Raw genomic sequence first — 17,972 nt, 5'->3', positions numbered from 1 at the left:
GAGAAAAAACACTTTTGTAGTGATAATCAGGATGGCCCATTTTAGTTGACAGGAAGGTGTGAGTAATGTAGGGGGAAAAAATAGCATGGGGAAATGGTTTATTTTGCTGATACAGACTAACATGGCTACGACCCTGAAACCTGTGGAATCTCTGTCACTGGAGGTTTTTAAGAGCAGGTTAGACAAACACCTGTCAGGAATGGTCTAGTTTTTACTTAGTGCTGCCTTGAGTCCAGGGGACTGGATTAAATGACCTACTGAAGTCCCTTCCAGTTCTACACTTCTACGGTTCAGCAAAGAACTAAAGCACTTGCTTAACTTCAAGCTTTAAGCATGTGTCTGGTTTTACAAATATGCTTAAATCACATTCACTTAAATGGGATTTAAGCATGTGCTTAAAGTTAGGTAATTGCTTAAGTGCTTATCTGATTAGGGTTGGATTTACCTGCTTAAAATTAAGCATGCATGTGATTTTCCTGAATTGAGGCCCTAACTAGCCTTATAATTACTACTCATATGCTTGTTTGCAGTGTTCTTGTAGCCATGTTGGGCTCAGGATATTGGAGAGACAAGGTGGATTAGGTAATATCTTTTATTGAACCAACTTCTGTTGGTGAGAGATAAGCTTTCGAGTTTACACAGAGCTCTTCTTCAGGTGTGGGAAAGGTACTCCCACAGGTTAACACAAGGTGGAACAGATTGTTAAGTGTAAGGAGGTAACACACTTGGCAAAGAGATCAATCAGAGTGAATTGGGCAGTTAACACCTCTGCAGTCTTAGGACAAAGGAAGGTTAGTGGGTTATAGATTGTTATAGTGAGCCATAAATCTGGGGTCTTTATTGAGTTCATGATTTTTAGTGTCTAGCAAAGTTATGAATTTAAGCTCCCAGTGTCATCCTTTGAAAGTATTGTGCAGTTTCCTCTGAGGACAAAGACTAAGAAGTCAGATATAGAGTGATTGTTTTGTGAACAGTGTTATACCACAGGTGATATGGTGTCTTTGTCTTATCATTTTTCTGTGTGAGTTCATTTGAGTGTAGTGATTGTCACACTTCACCCACATAATTGTTGTTGAGGCATTTAGTGTACAGGCTGATACACACCACATGTTATGATAGGCATGTGTAGGACCCATGTATCTTGAAAGCTGTGTTGATGAAGGGTATTGATCATCGTAGCAGTGGAGATATGTCTGCAGATTCTGTATCTCTTGTTCTGGCAGGGCCTGGTGCCACTTTGAGTTGGTGTGTCTTGGTCTGTGGGAAGCTTGATTCTGATGATGAACTTGGTGAGGTTGGGGGTTGTGTGAAGGCTAGAAGAGGGGGTATGAGAAGCATTTCTTTCAGGATGTGGTCCCCATCAAGTATGACTTATAATTGTTTACTGGTATGCTTAGTATTTCATAGAAGATACTATACTAATCCTTAATATTTCTTTTTCTTATATCATGGATGCCATGTATTACATTACTTTAACTTCCTGTATAACTTGAACATGTCATTAAACAAATGAATACAATGTAATAGGAGAACAAATTTATTTTTGGTTTGGAGGATCAGAATATTAATTATCTGAAGCTGCTGAATTGGAGCCTATATATTACTCGAGCATCTTCACCTAAATACTTGTCTACACTTATTGGCAGAAAGAGTACATTCAGTCATTTGTTGTAAACACGGGTGTTAAGAGTGTATACATTTATACTTCAATTGGCAAAGATAAAATAAAAGTAAGAATTATTGCGTGTGAAATGTTTTGTATCCAGGGTCTCCGCTAAATTGGCTCACATCCTAAATTCCCTCTAAGCTGCATGGCCACAAAGCAGGCTATCAAGGGCTGTGCAGGTGGGAAGAGGAGCCCCTCCCCGGACCTAGCCCAGCCACACCAGAGCTGCCATGGATACGGATAGGTACCTCTCACCTGGCCCTGAGCTGCAATGGGGGGGGAAGTCCTCTCTCCCCTCGGACGCCTGCACCCCAAGCCCCTCATCCCCGGCCCCACCCCCAAGCCCGCACCCCCAGCCAGAGCGTTCAGCCCCCTGCACCTCAACCCTCTCCCTCAGCCCCGAGCCCCCTACTGAACCCCAAACCCCTCATCCCCATCCCAGAGCCTTCACTCCCAGCCAGAGCCCTCACCCCCACACCCCAACCCTCTGCCCCAGCCCTGAGCCCCCTCCCACACTCCAAACCCCTCAGCCCCACCCCAGCCACACATCACCTCCATATTGGCGCACGCAACAAAATTTATTCCACACATGGATGCAAAAAAATAGAGGGAACACTGCATCACATCCTACTGCTTTTTAGGTAATGTGGAAGATACTTGTATATTTGTAACTTCCTTGAGGGACAGGTAAAATGTAATTCACAGTAATACATTCACACTAACTGCATGGAGTTTGAAAATACTAACTCATCTCCATCCTGGATGTGTTAGGTACTGAGAGGAAATAATGATGAAGAAGAAGCAGTAGCTTTGCTGGCCACAGGATGTGGAAGTACAGCTCCTGGGTCTGTTGTTGCTCCCAGCAATGTGATAACTACAGTGTTCCAATCTCAGGATACCCCTGGGTGTGGCTTCTCTGCATCTTTCATAAGCAGTAAGTGACATTTAAAGCCAGGACGCCACTATAAGTGAGTCCACTTTGGATTAGCTGTAAACATTGTTACCTACACTATTTCAAGGCCTTAGCTTAGCAAAGATCTGAAACATGGGGGAGGGATAGTTCAGTGGTTTGAGCATTGGCCTGCTAAACCCAGACTTGTGAGCTCAATCCTTGAGGGGGCCATTTGGGATCTGGGGCAAAAATTGGGGATTGGTCCTGCTTTGAGCAGGGAGTTGGACTAATGACCTCCTGAGGTCCCTTCCAACCCTGATATTCTATGATTCTAACATGCGCCTAAGCAAGTCACGAGTCAGTGGAGTCATATGCTTGAAGTTAGGCAGATGCTTAAGAAAATTGCTGAATGAGGGGGTCAACATAGCTTTAAACAAGCTATTTGGAAGATAGCATTCTAGAATCCTTGGGGAAGGAACCCCTTTGTATTTCTTTTCTTCACAAGATTTTTTTAACTCCTTTGTCTAAATATAGAACAGCTTGTGTTGCTACCCTTAGTAATTTATTCCATGCTCTGCATATGAACTACTCTCAGGAGGGAACTTCTTTCAGTTCCTTCCTTGGTTTTACTGTTGCTTTTCCCACTGGCTTAAATGGCATTATTGATCCATCCTCTCCTTTTCCTTTAGAAAAGCAGAGTCTTCAGTAGGGTAAAACCAACTGGAAGTGCAGGAGGGATTGTCTTGATAAAAACAGATTAATTTTTCTGGTGTGCTGCCAAAGCAACCCCTCTATGAACAAGTTTCCCTCCACTTGAGTCAGATTAAATTCAGCAGGAAAATGTGTGTTAAAGCGATTATAACAACACTGAGCCAAAATGTAAAAGAATCCACAATCGTAATAGATTTTTGTGCTTATAACATCAGAACTGATCTGCATCAGGTACATTTTATGGTGTCAGTTATTGCCATACAGTTGACTTAGGGCCAGATCCTGCTCCCATTAGAGTCAGTGGCAAAACTCTGAGTGAAGGCAACGGCCCACCTTTTCCCATCTTGTAAACGAGTGTGCATAATGTTCATTTGCATCGACCATAGGCTGCAAACAGCCCTTTAATTTTAAGTCTTAATTTTCACATGCCTGCAGCCAGAAGAGATGCATCAGGTTAGGAAGGCTTTTGGAGTTGGAAGAAGTTGGTACCCACTCCATTAGTACAGGACTGGGACCCAGGGGACCTGGGTTCTATTGCTGGCTCTGCCTGTAGCCTGCTGGATGACTTTGGGCAACCACTTTGTTGCTACGTGCCTCAGTTTCCCCATCTATAAAATAGAGCTAATGATACTGACCTTGGTAAAGCTTTGGAATCGACTGATGAAAACCATTATATAAGAGTTAGGGTGCTCCCAGACACTCAGAATGGTACATCATGCTCCACTCTCCATGCCTCATCAGCTTTGCTGCTCAGTGCAGGTTGAGGGGGACATGGGTGGGCAATGATCCTGTCTCACTCCTGTCCCGCTTCAGGTATCTTGTAATCCCAGGGGCACTAGGCAGGAATAGTTCCTGTGCTTCCCATTGGGACTGCAGTATTATTACTCCTGTCCAGGGGCTACTGTAGCACCTGGCCATCTCACCGGCACCCAAAAGGGGTGGGAGGAGAGAAAAATCCTTACACCTGCTCCTCGCCCAACTCATACTAGGGCAAGGCCCAGTCTTAGAAAATAGAAACTAAACATTATGTTGCTACATAGATTTTAACGATGGTTATTCTTATTTGCAGGATGTGGAGTAAATTTTACTGGCCCTGCAGGTCGCATTGTCTCCCCTAACTACCCCAGCCAGTATGACAACAACTTGAATTGCAATTATATCATAGATGGGGGACCTCAGTCATTTGTCATCCTCCAGTTTGAGACTTTCCATTTGCAATGTAAGTGCTTGCTTTTTAAAATATCTCCAGTGTGTTATACAGACTGTCATGCTATTCGGAGAAGGGTATAATGAGTCTCCCATATTGAAAAATAATTATTTAAAGTCAGGACCCCATTTTGCAAACTATTTACTGGCAAACTTGATTGGTTTGGAGGTTTGGTGCATTCAGAAAAAAAATGTCCAAAATAGTGGAAGTTTATCTGAAGCTGGAAATCTGGCAAGAATTAGTGGTTAGAATATGAAAATGGCAATCAGGAAGTTTGGGTTTTGTTCCTAGTTTTGCCACTGGCTGTGTGACCTTGGCCAAATCATGACACTTAATTTTTCTGGGTCTCAATTTCCCACATCTGTAAAATGGATATAATTACACTTACTTATTGTGCAAGAATATAGTCACAGCTAATTAATGTTTGTAAAATGTTTTGTGATCTTCAGGTGAAAGGCGCTATGGAAGTTGAAAGTGGTGCTATTATTTATTTATTAGCAATATTGTCTCTTCAGAATTTAGCCAGGTGAGAAATACCTGGCCATATTGAATTCAATGGCAAAACTCCCATTGCCTCCCAGGATTTCAGCCCAGAAGTCTTGTCACAGTACAGTAGAACCCTGATTGTGCAAATGGCATACTCAGAGCTCAGACTTTGAGATGACCTGGATTTGGATCATGGGGAGTCATTTGAACAAGGAGATATGCAAGCAAGCTGTTATATAGGGTGGTTTCTAATGTACTTCTGCTTTTGGCTGAAACTGTGAAGTTAAGAGGTGAACAAATTTTGCTTGTAAAAAATGTTTTGGAGTTATTTTGGACCTCAGCAAAAATTGTGCTCTTTTTAAAATTTGACCGTGGGGCAAAGATTTGGTTCCGCTGTGGTCTTTGTCTAAAATAGTTTGCTCATCTCCAGTTCAAATACAACCTAATACTTTGTGAATTAGGGGAAGAGCTCATCAAAATAGAAGCAAACAAACATTTAAAGGATTACCTGTAGTAAAAACAAATCTTGGTCCTTCTGAAAAAAATTGAAACATTAAAACCAAATGCTGCCCATTTCCACATCTTTGATTATATTAGTTTTTTTTCCCCAGTGAAATATTCAGCTTCAGTATTGGCTTAAATGATACTTTGTCTTTAAGGGTATTGAAACATTTAGATCAAATTAAAATGTATATTCCATTTTTTGAGGTTTTTTTGTGTATAAAGGCATTCAGAAAATATACTTGCAATCGATATTGATTAAAAAATTGAGGTAAAGAGATAAGTAATATAGACCTTGTGATAAACTATATGTTTAAATATTTATTTGGGTCACTTTACTGCAGGTCTGATTTGCTTTGTTGTTATCTTTATCAATGTACACAAATACATAATCCTTAGTCATTTGAAGGCAAGAAATTAGGATATGAGCAAGAGAACATCTGGTGGTAAAAGAGGAAGTTTGTCAACCACCAGAAGCTGCTTATAAAGTTGTTTTCACAAGGATCTTAACAATAAAATGTAAGTTTGGTCACCTTCTAATAGCAGAGTGAAATTGCCTGTGTTTAAATTTAAAATGAAAGAGAAGAATCCTAGCCCCTGATTTTGTAATCCCTTCAGCACATGCTTACATTTATGCACAAGTATTCCCACTGAACAATGGGACTGCTCACATGAAAAGTTAATCATGTGCCTAAGAGTTTGCAGGATCAGGCCCTTGGTTCTCTTTTACAGATGCAGGTTAAATTCAGTTCTGGCGTAAGCGTTCCCAATTATATTGGAGTCAACAGAGTATTGCACCTGCTTTGACCATAGCTGAATTTGGCCCATTAGACCCATTTTACACACATAGTTCAGATGTTCCTGTTTGGGTACTTAAAGTTTAGGAATATTTTAATCATCATAACTGACTAGCTATTTCACCATTGGAAACAAAACTTGGTTTTAACATAGTGAAATATTTTATTGGAGAACTGAATCTAAGGAGACAGTTTTCAAACAAGTGTCTGTGAAGCACACGTCTCATTTACTTTGCCCTGTTCTGAGAACCATAAAGTCAGAGCCAAGAGGGTAGAGTGGAACAACATACATGTCCTGTCAGCAAATAAGATCTTTTCATTTGATAAAATCATAGATTTCTATGGCAGAAGTAGTGTGTTTTCTGATATTGCATAGGAGGTGAAGAGACAATACTGACTACAAGGGATCCCTGGGTAGAAGAATTTCCAAATGACCAATTCAGGCCATAGCAATGAAGCAATCATCAGTGTTCGGACTTGGAATCTGAATAAGGTTCCTGTAAAGAATGTACGCCACGTTCCTTCATCCTGTCCTCGTAAGCAGTAAAGCAATCAAAGAGAAGGGGAAGGACACCCAAATGGGATTGCATTGGATGGAAGTATTTTTGTATGTTTCATGATCAAAACATGATAGCGCTAACCGGTATTTCTTCGTGGTAGCTAGGAGTCTGAGCTATTCTACACTATCTCTGCGATAGATCATATCTGGTTACAGAGCCTCGTTTTTACTGTAGTCTGTTTAGTGAAATTGCATTGTCTACAGTTAGCTTCCTTTATTCTTGTTTCCCTTTTCTATTTTATTTAATGTCAAGCACAAAGTTTTTTGTGCATTTGTCTGCTTGGTGCCAGTGGCACACAGATACTTATATTCTATAGAAGATGCATATTCTCTCTACTCTTTTCCTGCATCTGGGCTTGTAGGTCTGCGCTACTTTAAATTATTGAAAATAGATAAGAATCCTTCTCCATAAACAATGGAATTATCTAAAAGGTAGTTACTCAGATCCAACCTTTTGTTTGCAATCCTTATACAAATAGAACCTCCTTTTAAGTATATTCTTAATGGTAGCATTTAATAGCATAGTATTAGTGCTAAAATACCTTAATTCTCTCCAGGTATTAGGCAGTCTTCCAGGGAATTCTGAGTACCATGAATACTTTGTTGAAATCCTATAAAATAAGTGGGAGAAAGTTCCTCCAACATTTATTCTAATTTTGTTAGACTGTGTGCAGCTCTTTCTAGACAAAGCAACCACACTGTGTTGTCATGTCATCCTCAACAATTATTTATTGGCTTGTTTCTTTCTTTTTTGTTTAATCTTAAATGCTGAGGTTATAATTTTGCAATATGTAAAAAGATTGCTAATCCATTTTGGAATCTTCCACATCTGCTTTCTCAATTATTACAAGGCACTTCAGAAAATAAATACATTTTGTAATATCTTATTTTGAAAGAAGAGATCTTTAAAAGACTTTTGTAATTATTCACTTTTGAAATAGCCCCTCTGCTATTTGGTTTGAGTTGGCTAGTTTATAAGTAATGAAGGAGTAGAATTCTCTATTATAATAATAATAGCAACAACAATGCCTAGGAGCCTCAATTATGGATCAGAACCCCATTGTGCTAGGTGCTGTACAAATACAGAACTCAAAGATGCTCCCTGCCTCAGAGAACTTACTGTCTAAGTATAAGACAAGAGACAGATATAGATAGACCAATGGGGAGTGCCAGGAAACAATACTGGTCAGCACGATAGGCTGGGGTCTCAGCACGCCGGCAGCCTAACCAAGTTTTTTGTAGGCTTCACAGCAGAGGAAAGTTTTAAAAAGGATAATGATTTAGTTTTACACATAATTATGAGAAGCTCCTTCCAAGCATGAAGAGCATCATGGGAGAGAGCCTACAGGTGCTTGTTTGAACATTTAATAATCTGACAATGGAGGCTGGCGTCATGGGTCAGTCAGAGGCAGGAGTCAATGAATGATGATAGGCAGGATGGGAATAGGCAGTGAAAATGAAGACAAGTAGCTTATGTTTGATGTAATGGAGAAGAGGGAGTTGGTGGACAGATGCAAAGAGGGGGGGGTGACATCCTCAGAGCAATGGGTTCAGCTGCCGGGCCAGCCTTAAAACTCACTGGGGCCCAGGGCTGAAGCCGAAGCCTGAGGGCTTCAGCCCAGGGAGGTGGGGCTCGGGATCTGGCCCCACCCCTCCACCTGGGGTGGCAGGGCTCAGGCTTTGGCCCTGGCCCCACCCCAGCCTGGGTCATGTAGTAATTTTTGTTGTCAGAAGGGGTCTCAGTGCAATGAAGTTTGAGAACTGCTGGTAGAAAAATTATGTTTATGGCAGCATTCTGAATGGATAGGAGGGGGCAAGACTGTACTTTTCCAGGCCAGAGAAAAGGATGTTGCAGTAAATGAGACACGAGATGATGAGAGCCTGGATAAGTTTTAGCTGTGTGGATGGATAGGAAAAGCTGTATCTTAAAGACCTTATGCAGAAAGAATCAGCAGGATTTATATGTAGTGTGGCTATGAGCATCTTGGGAGAGGTTTGAGTCAAGGCTGATGTCTGGGTCACAGGCCTGAGTGACAGGCAGGATGTTGGTATTGTGTTGTCCACCATGATCAAGAAAGAAGGGGGTGGGAAAAGAGGTTGATGGGAGGAGAGATTAAGAATTCCTTTCTAGCCATGTTGAGCTTGAGCTCATGGCTAGACATCCACAAGGAGATGTCAGAGACAGAGGCTAAGATTTTCCTTTGGACAGGAGACAGGTCTGGAACAGAGAGGCTGATTTGTGAATTGTATGCATAAAGAGTTGAATTTATGCTTGTGGATGAGATTAGGCAGAGGTAAGGTATATAGAGAGAAGAGAAGCAGACCTAAGACAGAGCCCTGTGCCCCCTCCCTTCCCCCACGGACATCGGGAGGGTGATGAGGAGGATCATCTGAAGGATACACTGGAGAAGTAGGAGGAGAATCAGAAGGAGGAACAGTCACAGAAACCAAGGGTGGACAACATTTCAAGAAGAGGAGCATGGTCAGCAGTGTCAAAGGTGTCCAGCAGATCAAGGAGGATTAGGATGGAGTACTGGATTTGATCTTGGGCTAGGAAGAGGTCTCAAAGACTTTGGCAAAAGTTTCAGTGAAAGGTGAAGGATACTGGATGGAAACCAGAGAGGGCGGGGCAAGGCTGGAACTGGAGGATGTGAACTCCAGGCAGCACGTCTGTTATAGGGTTGCTCCCTCCATGGTGCCCCTCATAGCTGGAGGAGGCTGTACAGGAACCCTGCCTCAGTTTCCCTCTTCTCAAACCTCTTTAGTCCAAAGACCTCCAGGATTGGTGTGAAGGTTCAGGTAGGCTTCCTTGCTCTGGTATAACTCTGGCTGCGTCTGCCTGTGAACCAGAGGCCTTCCTCCTGGAGCTGGGTCACAAATGGTTCCCTCTAAGGGGGTCAGGAGTCCACAGCCCTCCTCTCAGATCTGGAGTAAAGCATAGGGAGTTTCTCCTTCCTGAGATCAAGAGTTGACTGGTCCACCTTCTAGGGCTAGGTTGCAATTCCTGCCAGCTGCAAGCCTGCTTCTCTCCAGCCAGCCCCTGTTTCCCACTCAGTCCTTTTATCCTGGAGAGATCAGCAGGCAGACTTCCTCCTCCTGCTAACATCTCCCTGTTATGAGAGACAGAAGGCAGCATTTATACTGTCCTCCTTCCCAGGGCTCATCATGGTTGTCTGGGAGAGAGAGGAGTCCTGCCTCACCTTGCACTACAGGGATGCTGGTCTCAGCCCCTTAAAAAGTTAGGGTTGCCAACTTTCTAATCGCACAAAACTGAACACCCTTGCCCTGCTCCCTGCCCCGCCCCTTCTCTGAGGCTCTGCCCCCACTCACTCCATCCCCCCTTCCTCCATCGCTTGCTTTCCCCCACCCTTACTCACTTTCACCGGGCTGGGGCAGGGGCTTGGGGTGTGGGAAGGGGTGAGGGCTCAGGCTGGAGGTGCAGGCTCTGGGGTGGGGCCAGGGATGAGAGGGTCAGAGTGTGGGAGGGGACTCAGGGCTGGGACAGGGAGTTGGGGTGCAGGAGGGGGTGTGGGCTCCAGGAGGGAGTTTGGGTGTGGGAGGGGGTTCCAACCTGGGGCAGGGGGTTGGAGTGTGGCAGGGAGGTCGGGGTGCAGGCTCCAGCTGGGCGGCGTTTACCTCAGGCGGCTCCCAGAAGCGGCCGGCATGTCCAGCTCCTAGGTGGAGGGGCTAGAGGGCTCTGCATGCTGCCTGTGACTGTAGGTGCTCCCATTGGCCGTGGTTCCCTGCGCTTAGGAGTTGGCCAGGCCGACCACTTCCGGGAGCCACACAGAGCCAGGGCAGGCAGGGAGCCTGCCTTAGCTCCACTGTGTTGTCTAGGCGTTTTGTGCCGGGGGGTCTCTAGACCCTTCTTCAGGGAATCTCCCCTTTTCCCTATCTTGGACTTTCTCCCTCTGCCCACCTTCCCTCCTGGGAAGGAGCCCTAGTCTGTACCCACTACCACGGGATAAGGCAGGCCCTTTACTACCCTGACCTGTTGCCATTTAAACCTGCCCCAAACCTCAAGGGACACCTGGGTAATAGGGTATTGCCTCCTATCCCTGTGGGCACATTGTATGTCCATCTTCGCACCAGAATCCACCAGTGCAGCCTCACCTGCTTCCTTTGTACCAGAGAGCAGGCTGAGGCTGAGTCCACCAGGCCTCACTGGGGTTTCCTTCCCATCCTCACTGGAATGGTGGACAGTTTCCACTCCTTTACTTGCCTTCCAGCATTTGCCCAGCCACAAAACTCCACCCACCCACAATCCATGTGTGGGGGCAGTCCCCCTTCTTGTGTCCTAGTTGTCCACTTTGCCAGCAGACCACTGGTTGGGACCGTGGGGGAACCCCTCGGGTGTCCTCCGATTTGTTTTCCTGGCCCTTCCCAGGAGGGGTTTCTCTGGGCCTTCTCCCGGTCTCCACATCCCTGCTCGGCCATCCCTCCTTCCTGGGGAAGTCCGCTGCCGCGTACTCCTCTGTGAGTTTTACAGCTGCCTCAACTGTATTCGGGTGCCTCCTCGCCCACACCTTTATGTTCTCGGGGAGGCCTGTAAGAATTGTTCTAGGACAAGCGCATCCATGATCTCCCCCACTGTCTGGGCATCCGGCCTCAGCCAGCGGGTGGCCCAGTCCATTAACTTTTGGACAAATGCCTGGGGCCACAACACCCCGTCCACCTCACTGCCCAGAACTTCTGGCAGTACTTCTCCATTGACAGCCCCACCCGATCCAGGATGGCTGCCTTCACTACTTCATAATTCCTGGCCTGCTCTTCACTTAGGGCCATGTAGGCCACTGGGCTTCGCCGGCTAGATAGGGAGCCAGTCGCAGAGCCCAGGTTGCCCTGTCCCATCCAGCCCCAGCAGCTACCCACTCAATGTGCCTAGGAAGGTGTTGGGGTCATCTGTCAGGCCCATTTTATATAGTCCTAGGCCTCGCACCCGAACGCCATCCCCTCCCATGGGACCCACCACTTTCTGCAGGAACTGCTATTGGATGCTGGCCTGTTCCCGAATGAAGTCTTGCAGGCTCTTCTGCTGTTCTGCCTGCCAGGGGAGCAAGGCCTGTCTCTCCAGCTGGTAGGCTTGCTGAAATCTTTGCATTATCTTCTGCACCTCCTCCTGCTGCTTGATCAGCCATTGCAGGGTCTCCTCTATCTCCAAGGTGCCAAACACTTGCTTCTGGCACAGGAGATCCTGGACAATCTCCCACATGTAGCAGAGCCCCTTTGGCTTCTGCCTCTGCTAGGGTCACAAAGTCACGCTGAGACCCTGGGTTTAGTAACCACTGGTGTACTTTATTCTTAGGCTTGTTCCCACCACCATTTTACCATGTACAGTAACTCCTTACTTAAAATCATCCCAGTTAACGTTGTTTTGTTGTTATGTTGCTGATCAATTAGGGAACATGCTCGTTTAAAGCTGCACAATGCTTCCTTATAACATTGTTTGGCAGCCACCTGCTGTGTCCACTGCTTGCAGAAAGAGCAGCCCATTGGAGCAAGCTGGTGGGGGCTTGGAACCAGGGTGGACTGGCAGCCCCCCATCAGCTCCTTGCTCTGGGATTTCCCTACACCCCCGCCCCGAATTTCCCCAATCCCAAACCCCACCCCAGTTTTGTGAACTAGTTACATGCTGTGTTTCCAATTTAGTGATTGTTTGGAAATTTGAATCAAAATTGAAACATTGATACACACTTTAAAAGCATATACAGTGTATGATAAAATATGTGTATCTGAAAAAGTATCATAGATTTAAAAAGTATAAACATAGACTAGCTTCCTTATACAGCTGTTGTTTTTTATGACATCAGTGCATTCATTTCAGTGATGTTGGCCAGCCTAATAATTTCAAATTATGATTTGTAAGCAAAGTCTAAATGAGCTCTCCTTGACAGCTAGTGATGAACTGGAGGCTGGGGGGAAAGGCTTCAGGACCAGATTGTATTTACATTCATACCTAATCTACCTAGGTATCCATCAAACAGCTGTGTTGCCCAAGTGATAGATTTTGGCTGGGGTTGGGTTACAAATCACTTGAATGGGGGGGGAAGGGGAATGAAATGTTGTTGTTCTTATTGTATGAGTAAAGGGCAGTAGAATTGTACTTAGCCTGTGCTGATTGAGGGTATCAAGAGAGAGGGTGGGGATCAGTGTTTTGCTTGATGGGCTGCCTGAGTCACAAGTACTATTAGACCTGCCCCTCTCCTCTGTTTAAAGACAGAGCTGATTAGGCTCCATGGATAGTCTTTTGTCTTGTTAAGTGATCGCTACAGCTGAAATCACTGATAATCAGGTCTAAGTGCTTAGACCTGCTGTGGAACAGTGTTTCTGTGGAAGAGACGGCCCAGTCTGCACTAGCAGCGAGGTTTCCCCAGTGAGAGCTCACCTGAAATCACTGAGAACCGGTGGAACCTCAAGAGACCAACTTGCAGAGGTCACAGTGGCAGGTGACAGTGCAGGGCCATTGGCAACAGAGCGATGGAGTGAACGGTGGCACAACGAACAACAGTGGCCAGAGCGAACAGTGAGCAGCTGGAGGAACGAGCAAGGTACCTTCTTGCCCCCCACCTGGGAGGTGAACTCATGTGAAAGCACCTCGGAACTCTGAGTCTCCACAGACCAAGAACAACACCGGTGAGTGTTAATGAGGCTGTTAAGAATGCTGGAGACACAACAGAGTTCATGCAAACAAACATGGCCGTGGCATCATACTTTCTATTTAAGCAAGAGATAACACACACTACAAACTGGAGGCCAATGTTAAGTGCATTGTCACTTGTTCATCCTGAAGTTGAACGCTGGTTCCGAACAAGACCAGCAGATGCTCACTATCTTTCTGCAAGAAACTCAACTGACTGTCTAGAAGCATGTCGTGCAACAGTGAAAGACTCAACAGTTGAAAAAGCGAAGAACTCTCTCACCACATTCAAAAAATTTGCGTACTTGGCTTATGAATGCACCAATGCAAATGGTCATCAAGTATTAAGTCATTGTGTACGTTATCTTGATGGCAGTGGTAGGCCAGTAGATGCATTTCTAGATGTTCAATTTTAGAAGACACATCAGCTGCGTCTGTGACAACCCACATCTTAGAAGAGTTAAATGCTTGTCAAGTGGACCCCAAACAGATGGCTGCTTGTGCATTTGATGGAGCTGCAAACTTCTCTGGAAGACATGGTGGAGTATAAGCTTTGCTCAGAGAAAAGTGTAACCCTAGTCTCTCTTATACACACTGCAAATGCCATCTACTCCAACTAGCGCTAGTATGAGCTGCAGACTCTTCAAAAGACATTTAAAAAGCTATAAATTTAATGTCTTCATTATATTCTTTTTTCAGCAAAAGTCCAAAAAGACTGAGAATTTTGGAAAATATAGAAGATACGCTGGGACTGAAGTTCAAATTAGTCCAACCTGGGAAAACCCTCTGGCTTTCTCATGAGGATCCTTGGCTGTTGTTTTAAAATTACTCCAGCCGTTATCAAGCTCAAATAAATTGGTTAGTCTCTAAGGTGCCACAAGTACTCCTTTTCTTTTAACAATTTGTTAACCCTTCAGGGCTCAGTCAAGTGCTAGTTCATCATTTAGCAGTAAGGCATTCCCTGGAAAATATCCCACCCTCTGACTTCACAAAGCTTCACAATCATCGTTGCCGTGTACAATATTAAATTGTTTGTTTAAAACGTATTCTGTGTGTGTATGTAATATATATAAAGTCTTTCGTCTGGCAAAGAATTTCCCTGGAACCTAACCCCCCCATTTACATTAATTCTTATGGGGAAATTGGATTTTCTTAACATCATTTCTCTTAAAGTACCATTTTTCAGGAACATAACTACAACATTAAGCGAGGCGTTACCTTCACCATCTGCAGAGGGGAGGGGGAAGCTACCACCCTGCTTTCATTCCCTGCCTTTTCCCTTTCCTCCTGCTCTCTCCTGGCTTCCTTCCCTTGAGGCTTTTATGCAGCCCCAGGCTAATTAGAGAGCAGTTGTCTCTGCCTCCCCAATTAGGGCCAGGTTATCTCCAGCCCACTCTAATTTGTTCCCCCTAACAAGGATTGCGTGTGACAGAGGGCTGAGTCTGCAATCCTTTGCCCAGCACCCTGTCACAAGGAGTTAATCCCATGGATTGTGTACACCCTGGAAACTTGGGATGTCTGAATTTGCTGCAACTGATTTGTACCTCCTTGGGAAGTTGCTTATCCTCTCAGTGCCTCAGTTTCCTCATATGTTAAAAATTATATTTATTTCACAGGGAGTTAATGAGTAAGCCACCTTGTGAAGTGCTTTGAGATCCTTGGGTGGAAAGTATACATTTATTATTATTTATTATTATTATTTTATTTTATTATATTACTCTGTGAGTATGTAATACTCAATAAGTTCCATTGAATGTATGCTGCTAACACTTCTGCATTTCACATCCTTTGCAGCCCAGGCACTCTCCACTGGAACTTGTGCTTATGATGGAGTGAAAATTTTCAGAGGTATCAGGGTAACTCCATACCCGGTCATCACAATGTGTGGTACTGAAATCCCGAGGCCTGTCAGTTCCTTTGGGTCTATGCTCCTCAACTTCTACACTGACTCTCATATAGTAGGCCTTGGATTCCTGGCAACATACAGAATAATCTGTGAGTAGCCGCAGCAATTCGCTTTGGTGGGTAAAAGTAGTGAGATTTGAGTGAGTGAATGTTAGCTGCCTCTTCTGCATGTGCAATGCAGAGGGGACAAGTGCAACACTGGAGAGGAGCCATTGTGCCCTGCTGTGGGTTTCCCTCAGATAGGCAGAGTTCACACTTCCCATATTCTCTGCAAAGAGGGTTTTTAGGAGTGGGGCCTGGGAGTGAGCAGCATGTTTTATCATGTACTGCCTGTGACCTGACTGTCCCAGCTCTCAGGCACTCTACTCTCCCCCTTTATAGGAATTATCTACCTAAAGGGCTCTGAATGGGGCCATCTCTGAATCTGAGACCACATGAATGTTGTATAGCCATCTGCTCCACAAAAACAATAGGGTTTGAGTGAACTTTTATTTTAAAATGACATTCCAAAGATGTGCCACTAGTTAATTTACCTGAAGAAAAATTGTTATTACATGCAGGAGGATGGCAAAAAATAACGCTCTGAGCCTGATTCTGAAATTATACCAAGACCCCTTTACACCACACTAGCAGTGTAATGGGGTCCTAACATGGGCTCAGTTATGTTTACACCTACTTGCTAAAGACAGCCTAAAGGGGCCTTAGTGTCAGTGAGAATCAAGCTCTAAACACATTTTTCCTTTGAATGTACATACTCCACGAATACATATCATGATTCACATCAGATGTCCATTTCTTTTAAAGAGGAAGTGGGTATTAGGAAAGTGAAATGAATACATGAAGTCATTCCTACTGCACCAATATAGTAAATCCAAACTGATTCTGTTTTCAAGATCAATTGAACTATCGTCTGGTTTTTGAAAAACTGTTTCATTTGCACCAGCAAAGCACATGTAAGAGCGTGCTGTTAATAGCTGTGAAATTTCCCTCATTACCTTCCTCCTCTGAACAACAGCCACAACAAAATGTATAAAGTCCAGTACTTCTGTTTAAAATGAATCGCCCCAGTAGCCACAGGCTAGACAGAATGGCACCGAAGGATGACAATGGGCATTTACTCATGAAAAGACGTTCATAACTCACTCAAGTTGGCTGCGGCTGTGTAACTTGTGACTTATGACATTTGAGAAGTATAACTATGGCCTTATTAGCTTGTTGCTCTGTACAACGCAGATTCTAGCAATTAACATTCCTCTTCCTTCTAGTTGTATTGTTTGCTGAAAGAGAAATGAAAAGGCTTTCCTCTGCTTGCCTAGCATGAATGCTGCTTTTTAATCCACTTAGCTTTTGTCTCTTATTTGTCAAAGTTCCAGGGTACAGTGTTCAGCAGCCCCCCTACCTGAGCTGCGAATGTGGAATGAGGGGCTGTGCAGTCAACAGCCTTCACGGGCTTTGCTTTATGAAGGTGGTGGCTGCCTGGGGCAATGGCTGGTCTTTAGAACTTGAGAAGCTGTGTGTGGGTTTGGACTATTTGTCGGCAGGGCACAGGGAAGCCAGGGCCATTTAAGATTATAAAATAAGGAACATGAGTAGGCAGTGCAGGTTTCAGCTGGTTTTGCATAGGATTTGTTCCCTCAAGCAGTGAAGTTGGGAACGAACATCAGGCCACATCCTGACCTTAGCAACATCTATGGTGTGAAATTCACAGGAGCACCTTCATCCCACAGTTGCAGATGCTTAAATTGACCCTGTTCTGAAGCAGCTTGGTTGCATGTACAGGACCACCCAGTCATAGCCCCTCCCCAACAGCACAGTCTGTTACTCTACCCACTGCCAGATAGGGAGCCCATGTCAGAGGTAGTACTGAGTCAATGCAATGCCTTCCAGATGCCTCAGCAGAGGGGGAGGGCAGATTCCTCCCAGCTGACTGATAGCTGGGGAGACACTGAATGAAATGTGTAGCTTAGGGATTTCCCTGCCACCCCCAACCAGCTGAAGAATCCCAAGGGGAGAGGAGGTAAAGGAAATAGCCGCACAGTGACTGGTATGGTTCCTCCCCTCCCCACCCTTCTAGAGCTGGGTGGGATTCACTAGGTCAGCACAATCCCTCAGCTCCAGCAGGAAGGAGAGAGTGAAGGTATGAATAGGGGGCAGGGCTATCTGAGAGGAGATGGAGTGAAATCCTGACCCCATTTAAGTTAATGGTAAGACTCCCACACAGTTCAAAGGAACCAAGAATACACCCATTTCCCAAGTTCTCTAACCACCAAGTAGCAACACACAAGCTACTGTAGAGCAGGTGCATACCCACTCCTCAAGATGCACCTGGTTCACAACCAGTTTATATAGCTTCGTGGTGCTTATCCATTCCCTCCTTCATGTCTTATAAGACAGGGTCAGGATTTTGCTTGTCTGTTATTGCACAAGCATGGTATCAGTGGGGGGAAATGTAGCAGAAAAATACAACTGGGTTACTAGGATACTGCCAAAATCATAAGAGTTCATTTTACATTTCAGGGTGGTATAAACTTCCACAATCAACTCTTCTTAGCATGGTGACAAGAGATGCTCCTTTTAGTTATCAAGAATCTTGTCTTGCCTGTATCTGGAT

At 44.7% G+C, this 17,972-nt stretch overlaps 1 protein-coding gene across 2 annotated transcripts in view; it reads left to right on the top strand.

Annotated features, from left to right (window-relative positions):
• Positions 1–17,972, top strand: part of CUBN (cubilin) — a 227,628-nt gene that overhangs the window by 178,582 nt on the left and 31,074 nt on the right. For both annotated transcript variants that reach the window (XM_084618746.1, XM_084618745.1), the window contains 3 exons: positions 2,438–2,600; positions 4,339–4,488; positions 15,251–15,451. In XM_084618746.1, coding sequence (XP_084474872.1) covers positions 2,438–2,600; positions 4,339–4,488; positions 15,251–15,451 — 514 coding nt within the window. The remainder of the gene's footprint in view (positions 1–2,437; positions 2,601–4,338; positions 4,489–15,250; positions 15,452–17,972) is intronic.

Source organism: Lepidochelys olivacea, assembly GCF_965140295.1.
Source record: "Lepidochelys olivacea isolate rLepOli2 genome assembly, chromosome: 2".
Lineage (NCBI taxonomy): Eukaryota > Metazoa > Chordata > Testudines > Cheloniidae > Lepidochelys > Lepidochelys olivacea.
The sequence above is the reverse complement of the archived record's forward strand: the minus strand, read 5'-3'. Positions and strand labels throughout refer to the sequence as shown.